Source organism: Cherax quadricarinatus, chromosome 27 (assembly GCF_038502225.1).
Source record: "Cherax quadricarinatus isolate ZL_2023a chromosome 27, ASM3850222v1, whole genome shotgun sequence".
NCBI lineage: Eukaryota > Metazoa > Arthropoda > Malacostraca > Decapoda > Parastacidae > Cherax > Cherax quadricarinatus.
This window is the reverse complement of record NC_091318.1, coordinates 4,524,292-4,543,275: the sequence shown is the minus strand read 5'-3', so window position 1 is coordinate 4,543,275 and position 18,984 is coordinate 4,524,292. Positions and strand designations below refer to the sequence as shown.

The 18,984-nt window shown below is 38.3% G+C and overlaps 1 protein-coding gene across 2 annotated transcripts in view; it reads left to right on the top strand.

The window, feature by feature from the left end:
• LOC128691089 (uncharacterized) overlaps nucleotides 1–17,646 on the top strand; it is a 77,434-nt gene extending 59,788 nt beyond the window's left edge. The window contains exons 3-5 of one of the 2 annotated variants that reach the window (XM_053779881.2): nucleotides 1,825–1,899; nucleotides 7,954–8,051; nucleotides 16,287–17,646. In XM_053779881.2, the coding sequence (XP_053635856.1) occupies nucleotides 1,825–1,899; nucleotides 7,954–8,051; nucleotides 16,287–16,463 (350 nt within the window). In that variant the 3' untranslated portion in view covers nucleotides 16,464–17,646. The remainder of the gene's footprint in view (nucleotides 1–1,824; nucleotides 1,900–7,953; nucleotides 8,052–16,286) is intronic. The other variant, XM_053779882.2, reaches the window with a different exon arrangement.
• Nucleotides 17,647–18,984: the final 1,338 nt, after the last annotated feature.

The following is an 18,984-nucleotide window of genomic DNA, read 5'->3' as shown; positions in this document are numbered from 1 at the left end:
GTGCCCCACATCTCCGTCTTTCTGGAGCCCCTTCTGTCTCCTCTGTGAACACTTCTTTGAATCTCATGTTGAGTTCCTCACATCACGGTCGTTTCTTGTTGTCTCTCCTCCTTCCTTCCTTAGCCTGATTACCTGGTCCTTGACTGTTGTTTTCTTCCTGATGTGGCTGTGTAGCAGCTTCGGGTCAGATTTGGCTTTCGCTGCTGTGTTGTTTTCATATTGTCGTTGGGTCTCTCTTCTTATCGGTGCATATTCATTTCTGGCTCTACGACTGCTCTCCTTATTCTCCTGGGTCCTTTGCCTTCTATACTTCTTCCATTCCGTAGCACATTTGTTTTTTTTTGCCTCCCTGCACCTTTGGGTGAACCATGGGCACATCCCGGCTTTTTCATTATTCCTGTTACCCTTGGGTACAAACCTCTCCTCAGCCTTCTTGCACATTGTTGCTACATATTCCATCATCTCATTAACTGGCTTCCCTGCCAGTTCTCTGTCCCACTGAACCCCGTTCAGGAAGTTCCTCATTCCCGTGTAGTCCCCTTTCTTGCAGTTTGGCTTTATTTGCCCTGGCCTTCCTGCTTCCCCCTCCACTTGTAGCTCTACTGTGTGTGTGTAAGATATTTAGAACATGGTTAATTTTATTAATGTATTATGTTTATAGGGACTGTTTTGTCACTTTTAATCTCAAAATAGTGTAAGTTTTGTTTTACGCTATTGCATTATTTTGTCTTTGTGAAAGAGAGGGGTCTTCTGATCCGAGGAACTAGACTTATCCTCCCCTTCCTTGGATCGAATCTGAATGATTCGTATTCTTCAAGAGTTATATGACCCTTACTGGTTTACCGTTTTTCCCTGATTAAAAATAAAACAATTGTGAACGATATTATTTTTTAATGGTTGATTTATAATATAAAAAAGACGAAAGATTTCTTTGCTTTGGGCTTCATTGTTGCAATAGATAGAGGAAGTTTCTCGAAGTTACCTTTAATTTCTTAGTGCTTTTATGCTTTTCTTAAGGAAGCGTCATCTTAATTTTACTTTTAATAAGTTTTTAAGTGTTAATCTTATTAATCAAATTGATTTATGTGAAATAACTGGAAAATGTCTTTTCTGATTATAAATAAGTCAAGTGTTTAACTTCACTTGGTTATTCTTCACTAGTTATTAAATCTATATTATGTACTTTCATAGGACAAGAACACTTGTGTACCCAAAGTTTTAAAACTTACTTTGTTCTTATCCTTCTTACTTACCTACTTACTGACCCACTTACTTTTGAAATTACTTAAACTCTGGTGAATCTTACTTAGAGAAAAGTGTGGACTGAGTCTGGCCTGGGTAGGTCCCAGTTTGCTTTTTTCTTATCAGTATAAATTTGTAAATTTTAAACACTGTTCTTCATGCATTAATTTCTGAGTGATGCATCAATCAGCGTCAACCTTCCATTATGACAACTTGATAATGCAACTTCTGAGCGTCTTGAAGTTTAATGCGCTATTGCATTTAATTATACAGGTCTCTTTGGTCTCTTGATAAGGTTTGAATTAGATATGGTGTGTTTATGTCTTAATTAAGAAACTTATGCTGTATTCTGCATTATGCGATTCGCGTGCATTGAATATATATAATAATTATTATGTTTATGTTAATGCGCTAAACTCGTTGGGGTTATATAGATATTAAGGAATGGATTGTAATCAGAGTTGAATTAAAGAAGAGTAGAGTAACTCCAACTGCGTAGATTATGAGAAGTTTACCAGCATGAAGGTAACCCTGCAGAAGTTGATGTATACAGAAGAGTTAATGAAGATCTCTGACCAGCAGGTTCCCCCAGTAACTGCTACTACTACTGTGTCTACGATAGTGATGTCTATTGTTGTGCAGATACTTCCATGCCTAGTAAGTATTTAACTCCTTTCCCTTGACCTCACACCCACTTCATCACCTCACACCTGCTTCATCACCTCACACTTGCTTCATCACCTCACACTTGCTTCATCACCTCACGCCTGCTTCATCACCTCACACTTGCTTCATCACCTCACACCTGCTTTATCACCTCACACTTGCTTCATCACCTCACGCCTGCTTCATCACCTCACACTTGCTTCATCACCTCACATCTGCTTTATCACCTCACACCTACTTCATCACCTCACACCTGCTTCATCCCCTCACACTTGCTTCATTACCTCACACTTGCTTCATCACCTCACACCTACTTCATCACCTCATACCTGCTTTATCACCTCACACTTGCTTTATCACCTCACACTTGCTTCATCACCTCACACTTGCTTCATCACCTCACACTTGCTTCATCACCTCACACCTGCTTCATCACCTCACACTTGCTTCATCACCTCACACTTGATTCATCACCTCACACCTGCTTCATCCCCTCACACTTGCTTCATCACCTCACACTTGCTTCATCACCTCACACCTGCTTCATCCCCTCACACTTGCTTCATCACCTCACACCTGCTTCATCACCTCACACTTGCTTCATCACCTCACACCTACTTCATCACCTCACACCTGCTTCATCACCTCACACCTACTTCATCACCTCACACTTGCTTCATCACCTCACACCTACTTCATCACCTCACACCTACTTCGTCACCTCACACCTGCTTCATCACCTCACACTTGCTTCATCACCTCACACCTGCTTCATCACCTCACACCTACTTCATCACCTCACACCTACTTCATCACCTCATACCTGCTTCATTATCTCACACTTGCTTCATCACCTCACACCTACTTCATAACCTCATACCTGCTTCATTATCTCACACTTGCTTCATCACCTCACACCTGCTTCATCACCTCACACGTGCTTCATCACCTCACACTTGCTTCATTGCCTCACACTTGCTTCATTACCTCACACTTGCTTCATCACCTCACACTTGCTTCATTACCTCACACTTGCTTCATCACCTCACACTTGCTTCATTACCTCACACCTGCTTCATTATCTCACACCTGCTTCATCACCTCACATCTGCTTCATCACCTCACACTTGCTTCATTACCTCACACTTGCTTCATCAACTCACACTTGCTTCATTTCCTCACACTTGCTTCATCACCTCACACCTGCTTCATTACCTCACACTTGCTTCATCACCTCACACTTGCTTTATTACCTCACACCTGCTTCATCACCTCACACCTTCATCCCCTCACACTTGCTTCATCACCTCACACTTGCTTCATCACCTCACACCTGCTTCATCCCCTCACACTTGCTTCATCACCTCACACCTGCTTCATCACCTCACACTTGCTTCATCACCTCACACCTACTTCATCACCTCACACCTGCTTCATCACCTCACACCTACTTCATCACCTCACACTTGCTTCATCACCTCACACCTACTTCATCACCTCACACCTACTTCATCACCTCACACCTGCTTCATCACCTCACACTTGCTTCATCACCTCACACCTGCTTCATCACCTCACACCTACTTCATCACCTCACACCTACTTCATCACCTCATACCTGCTTCATTATCTCACACTTGCTTCATCACCTCACACCTACTTCATCACCTCATACCTGCTTCATTATCTCACACTTGCTTCATCACCTCACACCTGCTTCATCACCTCACACGTGCTTCATCACCTCACACTTGCTTCATTGCCTCACACTTGCTTCATTACCTCACACTTGCTTCATCACCTCACACTTGCTTCATTACCTCACACTTGCTTCATCACCTCACACTTGCTTCATTACCTCACACCTGCTTCATTATCTCACACCTGCTTCATCACCTCACATCTGCTTCATCACCTCACACTTGCTTCATTACCTCACACTTGCTTCATCAACTCACACTTGCTTCATTACCTCACACTTGCTTCATCACCTCACACCTGCTTCATTACCTCACACTTGCTTCATCACCTCACACTTGCTTTATTACCTCACACTTGCTTCATCACCTCACACCTGCTTCATTACCTCACACTTGCTTCATTACCTCACACTTGCTTCATCACCTCACACCTGCTTCATTACCTCACACTTTCTTCATTGCCTCACACTTGCTTCATCACCTCACACCTGCTTCATTACCTCACACTTGCTTCATCACCTCACACTTGCTATATTACCTCACACTTGCTTCATCACCTCACACCTGCTTCATTACCTCACACTTGCTTCATTACCTCACACTTGCTTCATCACCTCACACCTGCTTCATTACCTCACACTTTCTTCATTGCCTCACACTTGCTTCATCAGCTCACACCTGCCTCATCACCTCACACCTGCTTCATCACCTCACATTTGCTTCTTCACCTCACACCTGCTTCATCACCTCACACCTGCTTCATTACCTCACACTTACTTCATCACCTCACACTTGCTCCATCACCTCACACTTGCTTCATCACCTCACACCTGCTTCATCACCTCATATCTGTTTCATTACCTCACACCTGCTTCATTACCTCACACCTGCTTCATTACCTCACACCTTCTTCATTACCTCACACCTGCTTCATCATCTCACACCTGCTTCATCACCTCACACCTGCTTCATCACCTCACACCTGCTTCAGTACCTCATACCTGCTTCATCACCTCGCACCCGCTTCGTCACCCCTCACCTTCCCCTTCACCTCACTCCTTGCTCATCACTTCACCGCTGACTCGTTACCTCTCCGTCCTCATCATCTTACCCCTGCCATATTTCTCACTCTCTGACCCATCATATCATTTCTTCCTTATTACCTTGCCGCTATCCTTCACCTTGCCCTTGCTCATCACTACACCTCTGCTCTATCACTTCTCTGCTCAATCACCTCAACCATTCGTCATCACCCATGCCCAGTCATTTTACTTCTGATCTTCACTTCACCCTTGTCCCATCACCTTACTGCTGTCCCATCATCTCTTCTCAGCACATCACGTCAACCCTGCCCCATCACTTCATCTCTGCCCCATCATATCAACCATGCCCCATCACTAATCTTGCTTCATCTCCTTACTCCTCACGCCTCTACCTCACTCATCCCTCTCATCTATTAATCTATCTTCCCTATATTATACCTTTGGTTTATCACTTTTATTTCCTCTACCTTCCCACATAACCCATCTGTTTACTGTCCATACACTTCCCAATTCTGCATAATCCCCATATTTCCGTCTACCACTCCACCATACTCTGTCAGCCTCCAACCAGACTCTCTACCAACACTACCCACAATATGCCTTATTCCTATTCCATCTACCTACCTACCCTTTAGCCTTCTCCTTTTCCACCACTGATTGATTCTAAACCCTCTCCTGCTTAACCCTCTACACCTTCTACCTCATCTACCAAGTGGGGGATACAAAAGGGTATATCATAAAATATATTAATCACTGAAAAAAGAATGTGTGGGAACAATTGGCCTGTATGACCTTGTTTGTAGAATGATGGCGCGTGAGAAACTGCTGGTGTCTCACTAGTAAGCTCGGGGCAGTATCATAACGAGAAGTTGTGATAAATGGTTTAAAACCGACAAGATGAAGATTGCGACACTTATGCAACATATGAGACTCGTTATTGAAGAAACGTTTCGCCACATAGTGGCTTCATCGGTCCAATACAAATCAGAAGGGTGTAAGGAGAGGAGGAGTTTGAGGTAATCAGTCCCTCAGCCTGGAGTCGATGTGTTCAGTACATCAAACTTGTAGAAAGTACAGCATAGGACCGTAGAAGTGGTTTATATACTGCAGTCAGATGAGGCGAAAAGGAACTATAGAACTATAGTTCCTTGATATTGTGAGAAGTCACGAATGCGCTTGGAATTTCACTATTCTTTAACAGTGGTATATATATATATATATATATATATATATATATATATATATATATATATATATATATATATATATATATATATATATATATATATATATATATATATATGTATATATAGATGTATATATATAGATATATATATATGTATATATATATATATATATATGTATATATATAGATATATATATATATATATATATATATATATATATATATAGATATATATATATATATATATATATATATATATATATATATATACATATGGGAAGGTAAGAGTGAAATTTAAGTGGAGGAAAATGATGACTCGCTGTTTTATGCGAACTGTTAAATTTCACTGATTGTGTTATTTAGTTTCTCATATCTAGTGTTGTGTCTATATCAATCTAACCATGATATTAAAGAATGCTTACCAGTATCAAATTGTTCATATTTTGCATATAAATGTGAGCTTAGCATAAACAAAATGGCTTGGTTTAAATCTGACATCGTCAATGAATTCTTCACAATTAATATCATATATTTGATTGAAATAAAGAACGCGTGTAATAAAGTCATTGAAATGTTTCTAACAGTTGAAGGGAAGGGACGGAAGGGAGTTTTCACCGGGAATGTCAGGGTGGCAGCAAATATTTTCTAATTTGCTGATGTATCCACACAATAGTTATACGAGTCAGCTGCTTCAGCCATTAAATTCCCACGGAAGTACACTTACCACGTGGATATTGAGGCAATACAATCATCAACCATATAGAGATAGTGTACATTATAGCTAGTATCAGCTGTGGTAAAGTTTACGTTGAAGAATCATAGAAAGCTGAATGTGCGATTTAATTAAGAACATAAGAAAAGAAGAACACTGTAGTAGACCTGTTGGCCCATACTAGGCAGGTCCTTCACAATCCATCCCACTAACATAAGAACATAAGGAAGTACGAACACTGCAGCAGGCCAGCAACACTGCAGCAGGCCAGCAACACTGCAGCAGGCAGCAACACTGCAGCAGGCCAGCAACACTGCAGCAGGCCAGCAACACTGCAGCAGGCAGGAGCACTGCAGCAGGCAGGAACACTGCAGCAAGCCAGGAACACTGTAGCAGGCCAGTAACACTGCAGCAGGCAGGAACACTGCAGCAGGCCAGCAACACTGTAGCAGGCAGGAACACTGCAGCAAGCCAGGAACACTGTAGCAGGCCAGCAACACTGTAGCAGGCCAGCAACACTGCAGCAGGCAGGAACACTGCAGCAAGCCAGGAACACTGTAGCAGGCCAGCAACACTGTAGCAGGCCAGCAACACTGCAGCAGGCCAGCAACACTGCAGCAGGCAGGAACACTGTAGCAGGCCAGGAACACTGTAAAAGGCCAGCAACACTGCAGCAGGCCAGCAACACTGCAGCAGGCCAGGAACACTGCAGCAGGCCAGGAACACTGCAGCAGGCCAGGAACACTGCAGCAGGCCAGGAACACTGCAGCAGGCCAGGAACACTGCAGCAGGCCAGCAACACTGCAGCAGGCCAGGAACACTGCAGCAGGCCGGGAACACTGCAGCAGGCCGGGAACACTGCAGCAGGCCAGCAACACTGCAGCAGGCCAGGAACACTGCAGCAGGCCAGCAACACTGCAGCAGGCCGGGAACACTGCAGCAGGCCAGCAACACTGCAGCAGGCCAGGAACACTGCAATAGGCAGTGATGACGAGTCTCTGCCGTGTTCACCATAATAACAACACATACGTCATACACACTATTACAATACTAATACATGCGTTATACGCCATACTAACACATACATTATACACCATACTAGCACGTGCATCATACGCCATACTAACTCGCACAGCATACACCATACTAACACATGCATCATACGCCATACTAACACATGCATCATACACCATACTAGCACATGCATCATACACCATACTAACACATGCATCATACATCATATTTCCTCACTGTCAGCACCAGAACACCCACGTGCTCCTTCACTGACACAACCCCCGATCCTACTCCACCTCCTGCTACGACATGCACAACACTGCAACAAGAACACCTAGTCTGTAATATCAAATAAGAACAAGAAAATATAGATCCTTTCCTAAATTTCAGTACCACCGAACCATGACCCTCATGACGGTCGGTGTCCTGAGGAAGAAGAGCAGGTGTGCAAGAGCTCTGGCATCTTCCTTGCAATAAAAAAGGCAAAGGTAAGTGTATTTGCATGTGCTTGGCTTCAAATACGTATGTATTTGAAAGAGTGTTCAATATGCACGTATACATCGCTGTAAAACCATGTTTTTCAAGACAGGTTCATATGTGTCTCTATAAGTTTTCAGGTGTTTCGAGACAAGTTCATGTAAGTCCAGGTTTGCCGAGAAAAATTCGGTAGTAAACAAAGTACGTCTTAAGGGCTTATGAGGTTCTAACATCGGACACTGAACACACACACAGTTGCACCATTTATAGTTGCAATAATAATTATTCAGTAAGCTATTAGCTTAAAGAACAAAGCAACAAAGTTTCAACTGAGATTCTACCATAAAAAATTCATCATATTATTCACGTCCGATCCATCATAATCAAAACCAACATCACCTTCGTGTCATTGCATGAATTCTTCCTGTGAAAACTCTAAGTTTTGCACTACAAACACTTCGTTTGAAAAAAACATTCTAGCTAATAAAATCATCTAATATCTGCGGCATCCAATCAGGGAAGTGATAAAACTCGAAGCGTCAGGTGGAAGTCATATTATTCTAAAATTGCTGCAAAAGTTAGTAGCTTCTATCATCAGGATGTCAGGTGACGCCAGTAGCTGCCATCCTCGGGATAGGCGAGGTCAGTTAGTTTAACAGCTCATTAGCTGCCTCAGTCAAGTACTGCATGCTGCATCTCCCAAAATTATTTCACTGTAGTTTACCCTTATTATTATATAGTTTTTATTTTCTTATTTTAATAGTAGCAGCAATAGTAGTAGTAGTAGTAGTAGTAGTAGTAGTAGTAGTAGTAGTAGTAGTAGTGGTAGTAGTAGCAGATTTTTAGTTTAATGTCCTTATTATGGGTCCCATATCCACAATGTAGGCGGTAGTTTTAATAACCGCAATTTTTTAATAGCTGAACAAGTTACAGTGATAATGCATGTTTATATCTAGTGACAATCGTAATGAGTTATTTATGCAGACATGAATTAGGTCATACACATACGAAAAATAAGTGGTAATGCGTTATTTATAGTGGACAAAGTCAGGGTATTTTAATAATAATAATAAAATAAAATAATAACAATAATAATAATAATATTATTAATAATAGTTTATTTGGACATGATACATACTTGTACAAGGAATTATAGCAGTTGGATGTACATATCAAAAGCCCTTTGTATGCAGAGCATTATGGGCAGGCTTAAAATTAACTTAAGATAAACTAAGCTATGATAGATTCATTGGTAAAAATTACGGAAAACAATTTACAATTTGAACTACAATTGAGTATTTTAAACAATGAAATTTGAACATTTCAATTTTGAAGTATTATAGCTGTACAAATTTGTAGCCTTACAATGTATAATATCGCAAAATGATCAGTTTACTATATGTAGTTACACTATGGATAAAATGCTTCGACATTTCTTGACCATTTCTGAGTGAGTTGTCTCTGAATTCATTAATGTTATCGCATTCCAGTACAAAATGACGCAAGGTGTGACAATTGCCCATCTGGCGAAGTAGTTGTGGTAATACACAAATAGCTCACGCACACGAGAATGAACTTATGACTTCGTTTCGGTCCGACTTTGGTCATTAACTAGTAACTAGTTAATATAGATAAACGGTTCAGAGAACCGACAAGTTGATAAATTAGACACATATGCAACACTTGGGTATCTTTATTGTGGAAACGTTTCGCCGCACAATGGTTTCCTCAGTTCAACACAAAGAAGAACAAAGATATGGCTTATATTCTGCAGATAGGTGAGGTGAAGCAGCCGTAAGCGGTGTCACCTTCAACAAATCCACTGGTGGTAGTAGTTCATGCCTATAGGTAGACAGGCGTAGAATTCTCTGCATCAAGAACCTGATATGTTGCTGTGTCTGACAGGAATGTAAATAAAAGGTTCAGAGAACCGACAAGTCGATACATTAGACTCATGTGCAACAATTGAGTATATTTATTGTGAAAAGAAGAAGGAGATGTAGGTAATCAGTCCCTCAGCCTGGAATCGATGTAATCAGTCCCTCAGTTTATCGACATGTCGGTTCTCTGAATCATTTTTCATCATTCCTGTCAAACACAACATCTTGGGATCTTGATACAGGGAATTCTTCACTTGCCTAACGTATAGGCATGACCTATTTATTTTAAGGGAGGTTACGTGGGGTTTCTAAGTTACTTTTGGGCCAGAAATAAAACCATTTATATTTTTCTCAATGAAAAAAAATTATCTATGATTTTGTAAGATAATTTATTTGGAAAAGTTCAATTTTTAGGAAAGTTTGACAAGTTCGGCTTATTAGGCACTACATATACGTATGTATATATATATATATATATATATATATATATATATATATATATATATATATATATATATATATATATATATATATATATATATATATATATATATATAGACATATAATTATATCGGGAAGATGGAGGGAATATTTTGAGGAATTGTTAAATGTTGATGAAGATAGGGAAGCTGTGATTTCGTGTATAGGGCAAGGAGGAATAACATCTTGTATGAGTGAGGAAGAGCCAGTTTTGAGTGTGGGGGAAGTTCGTGAGGCAGTAGGTAAAATGAAAGGGGGTAAGGCACCTGGGATTGATTGGATTAAGATATGTTAAAAGCAGGAGGGGATATAGTTTTGGAGTGGTTTGTGCTATTTAATAAATGTATGGAAGAGGGTAAGGTACCTAGGGATGGGCAGAGAGCATGCATATTTCCTTTGTATAAAGGCAAAGGGGATAAAAGATAGTGCAAAAATTATAGAGGAATAAGTCTGTTGAGTATACCTGGTAAAGTGTATGGCAGAGTTATTATTGAAAGAATTAAGAGTAACACAGAGAGTAGGATAGCAGATGAACAAGGAGGCTTTAGGAAAGGTAGGGCGTGTGTTGCAGAGGTTGGTGGATGAATTTGGTAGGGCATGTAAAAGAAGAAAATTAAAAGTGAATATAGGAAAGAGTAAGGTTACGTGGATAACTAAAAGATTAGGTGACGAAAGATTGGATATCAGATTGGAGGGAGAGAATATGGAGGAGGTGAATGTATTCAGATATTTAGGAGTGTATGTGTCAGCAGGTGGGTCTATGAAGGATGAGGTGAATCATAGAACTGATGAGGGGAAAAGGTTGAGTGGTGCACTTAGGAGTCTGTGGAGACAAAGAACTTTGTCCGTGGAAGCATAGAGGGGAATGTATGAGAGTATAGTTTTACCAACACTCTTGTATGGATGTGAAGCATGGGTGATGAATGTTGCAACGTGGAGAAGGCTGGAGGCAGTGGAGATGTCATGTCTGAGGGCAATGTGTGGTGTGAATATAATGCAGAGAATTCGTAGTTTTGAAATTAGGAAAAGGTGTGGGATTACCAAAACTATTATACAGAGGGCTGAGGAGGGGTTGTTGAGGTGGTTCGGACATGTAGAGAGGATGGAACAAACCAAAATGACTTCGAGAGTGTATAAATCTGTAGTGGAGGGAAGGCGGGGTATGGGTCGACCTAGGAAGGGTTGGAGGGAGGGGGTAAAGGAGGTTTTTAGTGCGAAGGGCTTGGACTTCCAGCAAGCATGCGTGAGCGTATTTGATAGTAGTGAATGGAGACAAATGTTTTTTAATACTTGACGTGCTGTTGGAGTGTGAGCAAAATAACATTTATGAAGGGATTCAGGGAAACCGGCAGGCCGGACGTGAGTCCTGGAGATGAAAAGTGCAGTGTCTACACTCTGAAGAAGGGGGTGATAATGGTGCAGTTCTATGACTGTAGTGTAAAGCACCCCTCTGGCAAGACAGTGATGGAGTGAATGATGAAAGTTTTTTGCATTTTCGGGCCACCCTGCCTTGGTGGGAATCGGCCGATGTGTTAATATATATATATATATATATATATATATATATATATATATATATATATATATATATATACATATTATTGTACCCACGGAACAAGTGGTATTGTTCAATAACAACACTGCACTAGCGAAAGAGTCGAACCCATGCCGTTTTGGCCCTGCTCATGGTGAGAGAAAACGCATGACGCTTTAGACCACTAGACCACACAATCCTTAACAATGTTGCATCCAGCAAAGCTAGATGTTGTACCCACCAGTACTGTTATTGATCAATACCACTTGTTTCGTGGGTACAATAATATAATATACTGCATGTTGAGCTAGTACACAAACAGGGAGTAGAGTGAAATTAGCTCAGAGGCGTCCACACCACAATATGTCCTATATATATATATATATATATATATATATATATATATATATATATATATATATATATATATATATATATGTCGTGCCGAATATGTAAAACTGGTCAATTAGCAAGAACTCATTTAAAATTAAGTCCTTTCTAAAATTTTCTCTTATACGTTTAAAGATATATTTTTTCATTAATGTTAATGTAAAAAATTATAATTTTGCACCAAAAGAATCTTAGAAAACTTACCTAACCTTATTATAACAAGTGCAATTTATTTTAGCCTAATCCAACTAAATATATTTTAGATTTGTTTACAATAATTTAATACTAAACAAACACAGTGAAATATATTTTTTTCGTTAGGTTCAGAATGATTTTGGCGAAATTATTGCATACACAAATTTTCGCTTGTCCTATATGGCAAGATGAGCGTTGCTATTTAAGCCAAGATCGCAAGTTCTGCCTATTCGGCACGACATATATATATATATATATATATATATATATATATATATATATATATATATATATATATATATATATATATATATTTATATATATATATATTTATATATATATATATATATATATATATATATATATATATATATATAGATATATATACTTGGAATAGTAAAATTCCAAGTGCTATCGTGATTTCTCACATTATCAAGGACCTGTAAAGATAATAAAATAGCACAAGACCTATAAGGCTGAGATACCACCTCACATACGATATTATATCCGTCTCATTATGATGTGGGCGGGATGGTCGAGGAATTGTTAAAATGGGACGAGGGAATTGTCGTATGTGAGGGGATTTCTCAGCCTTATAATTCTGCTGCATGATGAACAAAATAGCCTATGCGTTTATTTGTAAATTTACTCTACCACCCAACACAAGACCCAGAGACAATGATAAAGAGCTGATGGCCTCAGCACGCTGTTGACCATAAAATGTTTTGCAGTTTAACGCACAGGGATTACAGCAAGATCCTGATTACGGTTATAGAACGCTGAATTAGATCGACATCTCCTTCGCAATCCTCAGACGGATTATCTTAGGATTAAGACCCGTGTCACGGCGCAGTTCCTGATTAATCATACAAGCAAATCTTTTATTTTTACATGTGAAAAATCACGAACGCGCTTGGAATTTCACTATTTCGCAAACTGTAATATCAACTGTTTACTGTGATCTTGTTACATATTGAGGAAGTAGGAACAGTGAAAGCATAAAATGGGAGGGGGAAGAGGAATGGAAAAACTGAACGACAAGGAGGAACTGATAAAGCTACTTAGAGAATTGGCAACACCAAACCAACATATCCCTATTGATACTAAAAAATTGAGTAGATGGTTTCAGTGAATCCATGATAAGAGCAGACGGTAAGAGGCTCTTAATTATTTAAAGCTCACTTTCACTGACATATTTACTCCCAAAGAAATAGACAATATATTCAGAAAAAGGTTGCTAAAACACTTAGAGATGAGTCACTTCGATACAGGTAACATACACAGATATAGGTAAGGACATTATTACTTTACGAGCTTGCTCAGTTTCAGCTACATAATAACGGGTATCAATACAGGACACAAATGAGTTGACGAATTAGACACATGTAATAACTGGGTATATTTATTATGGTGGACGTTTCGCCAACCAGTTGCTATATCAATATAATACAATGACAAACAACAGAAGACTGATAAAATTATTGGTTAGTTAAACGTCTCCATAATAAAGAAACCCAGTTGTTGATCAGTTGCCTAATTCTTCAACATGTCGTAATTATACACTTTTGATGTTATGACACACATGAGTATATAGCACCTTCTTGAAGGATAAAATACATGAGACTGATTGAGAAACCAGAAGGGTCATGCAGGGATATTAAAAAAAAAAAAAAAAAAAAAAAAAAAAAAAATGCTTCCCTCAAGGAAGGTTCCTTGATGTTGGTGAGGGGCTCTTGATTTAGGGAATTGGATCTGTGCTCCAGTTCCCCGAATTAAGCCTGAATGCCTTCCACATCCTCCCCCCCCAGGCGCTGTATAATCCTCCGGGTTTAGCGCTTCCCTCTTGATTATAATAATAATAGAAAAAATGCTAAAATAAATAAAGGAATATCTAACGAACATCTGGCTTTTCTTTATTTCTAAAAGATGTTATATCTCCCTGGCAAATATATGAAATCACTGCCTCCCTCTCTTCAAAATATTCCTACCATATTCTCAATATCTGCATCTACTAACTCCCCTATTCTGTTTTTAACTGTCAAATCCATTTGTTCCCTAGGCTGCCTCAACCTATTTATCTCATTCCAAAACGTTTTCTTTTTCTCATCAAAATTTGTTGACAACACCTCACCTACTTCATTATTTACTCTCCTTTTACATACTATCACTACTCTCATCACCTTTCTTTTATTCTCCATGTACTTCACCCTTCGTAATATCACTGCTGCTTGGTAAAAACCTCTCATACGCAAACTTTTTTCTCCCTTATCATCCTGTTTGCCTAATTATTCATATTCCGTCCATTATTCTTCTTCCCTTCCACACTCATCCTCCTACATCCGCAAACTTATGCCCCATATTCTAGCAAATCATTTTCTAAACTATCCCACACCTCTTCAACCCCCGCAGTACCTAAATTCTCACTAGCCCATCTTTCTGCTAATAGTTCCTTATATCTCATCCTAACTACAGGAGGAGAATGAAATAGTGGAGGTGATAAAATAAAAATAAATATAGGTACATACTGTAGAACAAGATATTATTTTAAACACTTCCCTCATAACTGATCTTTGTCCTAAGCGAAAAGTCTTCTAGAATAAAAGTTTATTCTGCGCTACGTATTATTATACTCGCTTGCCTTTTGTTGCCCGGGTTACCGGTATATAATATAGTGACAGAACTGAAATATATCAAGTTACAGGATACTAGAACAATTGGTGCATGTACCTAGAGACAGAGCAGACCAATTAGACTACTTTTGAAGGCATCAATTACAGCAGAAGAATGAACAATGAACAATGAGGTACTGTCACGTATATACAGATGAAGACAATACAAACAAAATCGGAAAAGAATCAGATAATTTATAAATAAGAGAAAGGCAGATACAGCAATCCAAAACCTAAAACAAGAATCTCTCACATCAGTCACAAGAAAGTGAAGACACAAAAAAAGCTTAAAAAAATTCAGAAGGATATTTTTTAAGTTATAAGAATGAAAGGCAGTTAAGTCCAGTCCTCCCTGACCGCTCATTCTACCGATTCCTCACCCCATCGTTCTACAGCCCCATACTTCCCTACGTTTCTGTCCCATTAGTCCTTTACCTCCCTAACAACTCCACACAAACTTTACCCGTAACCACTCCTACCAACTCTCTCCACCCTTGGACCTCATGCCATACCATTTTCCACTGTTTCCCGTTCCTTAAGCAATTATCCATCTTTCCTCCTCCTAGAGCCTTGTAACACTTACCTACCATCTTCAGACCGTAATGTTATTCTAGGATACTATCCTTTGCTTCTTAAATGCGATAGAAAACTATCTCCGAATCGCCAGCGGATGTTTAACTACGAATATAAGTCAAGGATAAACAAGCGGATGCTCAGATACGAGCATAAATCACAGGTAAGTCAACGGATGCTTAACCAAGAATATAAAACAGTAATCAGCCAGCAGCCGGTGATTACAGGTATACGGAAAGACAATGGTTGCTTAATTGAGTGAGCCATCGGAGAAAGGTCTCTTTCGACATCTTTTCTTTTCTAGTTTACAATTATTGTCCCTTGTTCCATCAGTTGATCTGGTTATTAGCTATACGTTGTCAGTTCTTTCAAATTATTTTTAACATCTCATGTACAGTTATGTTTCCTTTTCTCCTTTATCAACCACTGTGTGCTAGTCACGAAATTGTCTCTTGAAGAACATTTGTAACTTTTTTCTTATTTCCTTCAGTGGAACATTATTAACCCAGTGTTTTATATTCGTAGGTGGCCAAGACTTCAGGCACAGTTCAGTTAGTATCAGGAGAGGGTAAGCAGCAGCCCAATTGCGCCTCTGATGGGTATTGCTCCCAGGAACAAAAGTGTTGCCCCAGCAAGTGCGCCCGCAAGCACATCTGTATGTTGAGCCTCAACAAAACAGGAAACCACGAGGATGAAGATTAGTGTTGTGGACAACATGATATAGTGCAAGGGAAAACATTTTGAGAGCACCTGAGCCAGAATTGTACGTGGGACATCAGTAAACATGTCAAAAGTGGATAAAAACCATAGGTAAACATGTGATAACTGGACAAGGGACACTAGTAAACATGCCAAAACTGGACCAGAGATGTCGGTAAAAAATCAGAACTGGACAGGTACATAAATAAACATACCCGAACTGGAAATAGACTGGACAATTCGCAAAAGTAAACAAGCCGGATCTAAGACCCATATGACCAAGACTTTTGTCAGGAGAAATTTCCTCATTTTTAATGTTTAGCAAAGCACCATCAGCACGCCACAACACATGATTTAATTATGTTTACCTAAAAAATAAGGCAAATTATAACAGGAAATTAACCCTTTTCCCATGGCAAAAACTTGAAATGTATGTATTTCTTCCTCCAAAAGATAATAATAATAATAATAATATTTAAAAATTTTAACAGATTAACAGAACTGAGCAATAAGCATTGATGACCAAAGTTGTTCAGTTTATATCTCATCTTTTGGAGGAAGAAATACATACATTTCAAGTTTTTGTCAAAGGAAAATGATTAATTTCCTGTTATAATAATAAAAATAATAATAATATATAATAAAAATAATAATAATAATATATAATAATACAAATAATAATATATTATTATTAATATTATCATTATTTTTATTATTATTGTTGTTATAATTATCATTATTATTATTATTATTATTATTATTATTAGTAGTAGTAGTAGTAGTAGTAGTAGTATTAGTAGTAGTAGTAGTATTGCAATTATTATTATTACTGTTATTATTGGGGAATCGCAAAACTCAAAAAGGTAACAAAGCCTGGAAATTGAAATGCAATTAGATCCAATACAATGAATATTTCAACTGAACTTCCTAGGATCAAGAGCCCTTCATCAGCCATAAGACACCTATAATTCCCTACATTTGTTAATGGGAATCGCCGGACAAGATTTATGTACAAAAAAAATGCAAAGAAAGCTTTTATAAAGGCGACAACTATAGATATGTATAAACTGTAAGAAGAAGCTTCATGTCGACAGGTACAGGTATAGTTCTGTGAAGAGCTTCAAGTAATGACTTAATAATTTTCTATTCTAAGCGAAACGTTGTCCTAATAAAAGCTTGTTCTACACTGTGTGTCTTTATATCCATATAAATTGTAAGCAAGAACCACAGCTAACACCGGCATCCTGCCTCCGGAAGGAGAAGAAGAGCAGAAGTAGGCTTCTTAAGAGCACTTCCTGGTCTGAGCTCAGCTTGGGCAGTGTGAGGCGGGATTATATCAGTCTATGTTCAGTGCTTCCTCTGCTGCAATTACTGGCTTGTGGGTCAACTGGCGTGTCTGTAGCCTGAATTAATATGTATATATATATATATATATATATATATATATATATATATATATATATATATATATATATATATATATATATATATATATATATGCAATAAGATCACAGTAAACAGGTGATTTCAGAATATGCAAAACAACCACTGTGAAAGAATAGAGAAATTCCAAGCGCTTTCGTGACATTATCAAGAAACAATAAATATCTCATTGCCTTTTCTAGATGTTTTAATTATTAAGGGTAATAATGAATTCAAATTTAAAATTTACAGAAAACCTACAAATAACTGTTCCTATGTCCACTATTATTCTTTGCATCAAGATAGAGTTAAACTGTTTTCTCATCAATGTTTTTGAGAGCTTTACGAATTTGTAGTCCAGAGTTCATAGATGAGTAAATATCCAAAATTTATGAAATAGGTAATGATTTGAAATACCCATGAAACGTAATTTATAAATCTTTTAAAGTAGCTAGAAATACTTTTTACAATCCAAAAAGGGACAACCAGCCTTATTCAACTAAAAATATGTTGGTTCTCCCTTACCATGAAAACTTGGTTGATATGCCTTCTCTTCTTAATACTTTTAATATTAAAGTTGTATTCAAAAATCTTGATACAGTAAAAAAAACTTTTGATAAAGAATTCCCCCCAAAATGCTGATGGATGTGTCTATAAGATTCCTTGTAAAATTTGCGATGAAGTTTATTACGGTCAAACTGGTAAAAATCTCGAACTTAGATTAAAACAACATAAATATAGCATTAGAACTGGACAAGATTTCAATGCTCTATTTATTCATGTGAGAGATTTTAACCATTCAATTCATTTTCAAAAAGTTGAGAAGTTGTATCAAGCAAGTCCATGGTCGACAGGAATATAATTGAATCTTGTTTCATAAAAAGCAGTTTTGACAGTAATATGAATATTTCCTTTGGTTTATATAAATTAGATCCATTTATAATTAATAGAATTTGGGAAGAATTTAATAATACTTTGGACAAATAGTAATTTTTAAAATTCTTATTTCTTGGGTAGAATAGTTTGTTGGTGGGTTGTGTGAAGGACCTGTCTAGTTGGGCCGGCGGGCCTGTTGCAGTGTTCCCTTTCTTATGAGTCGCGT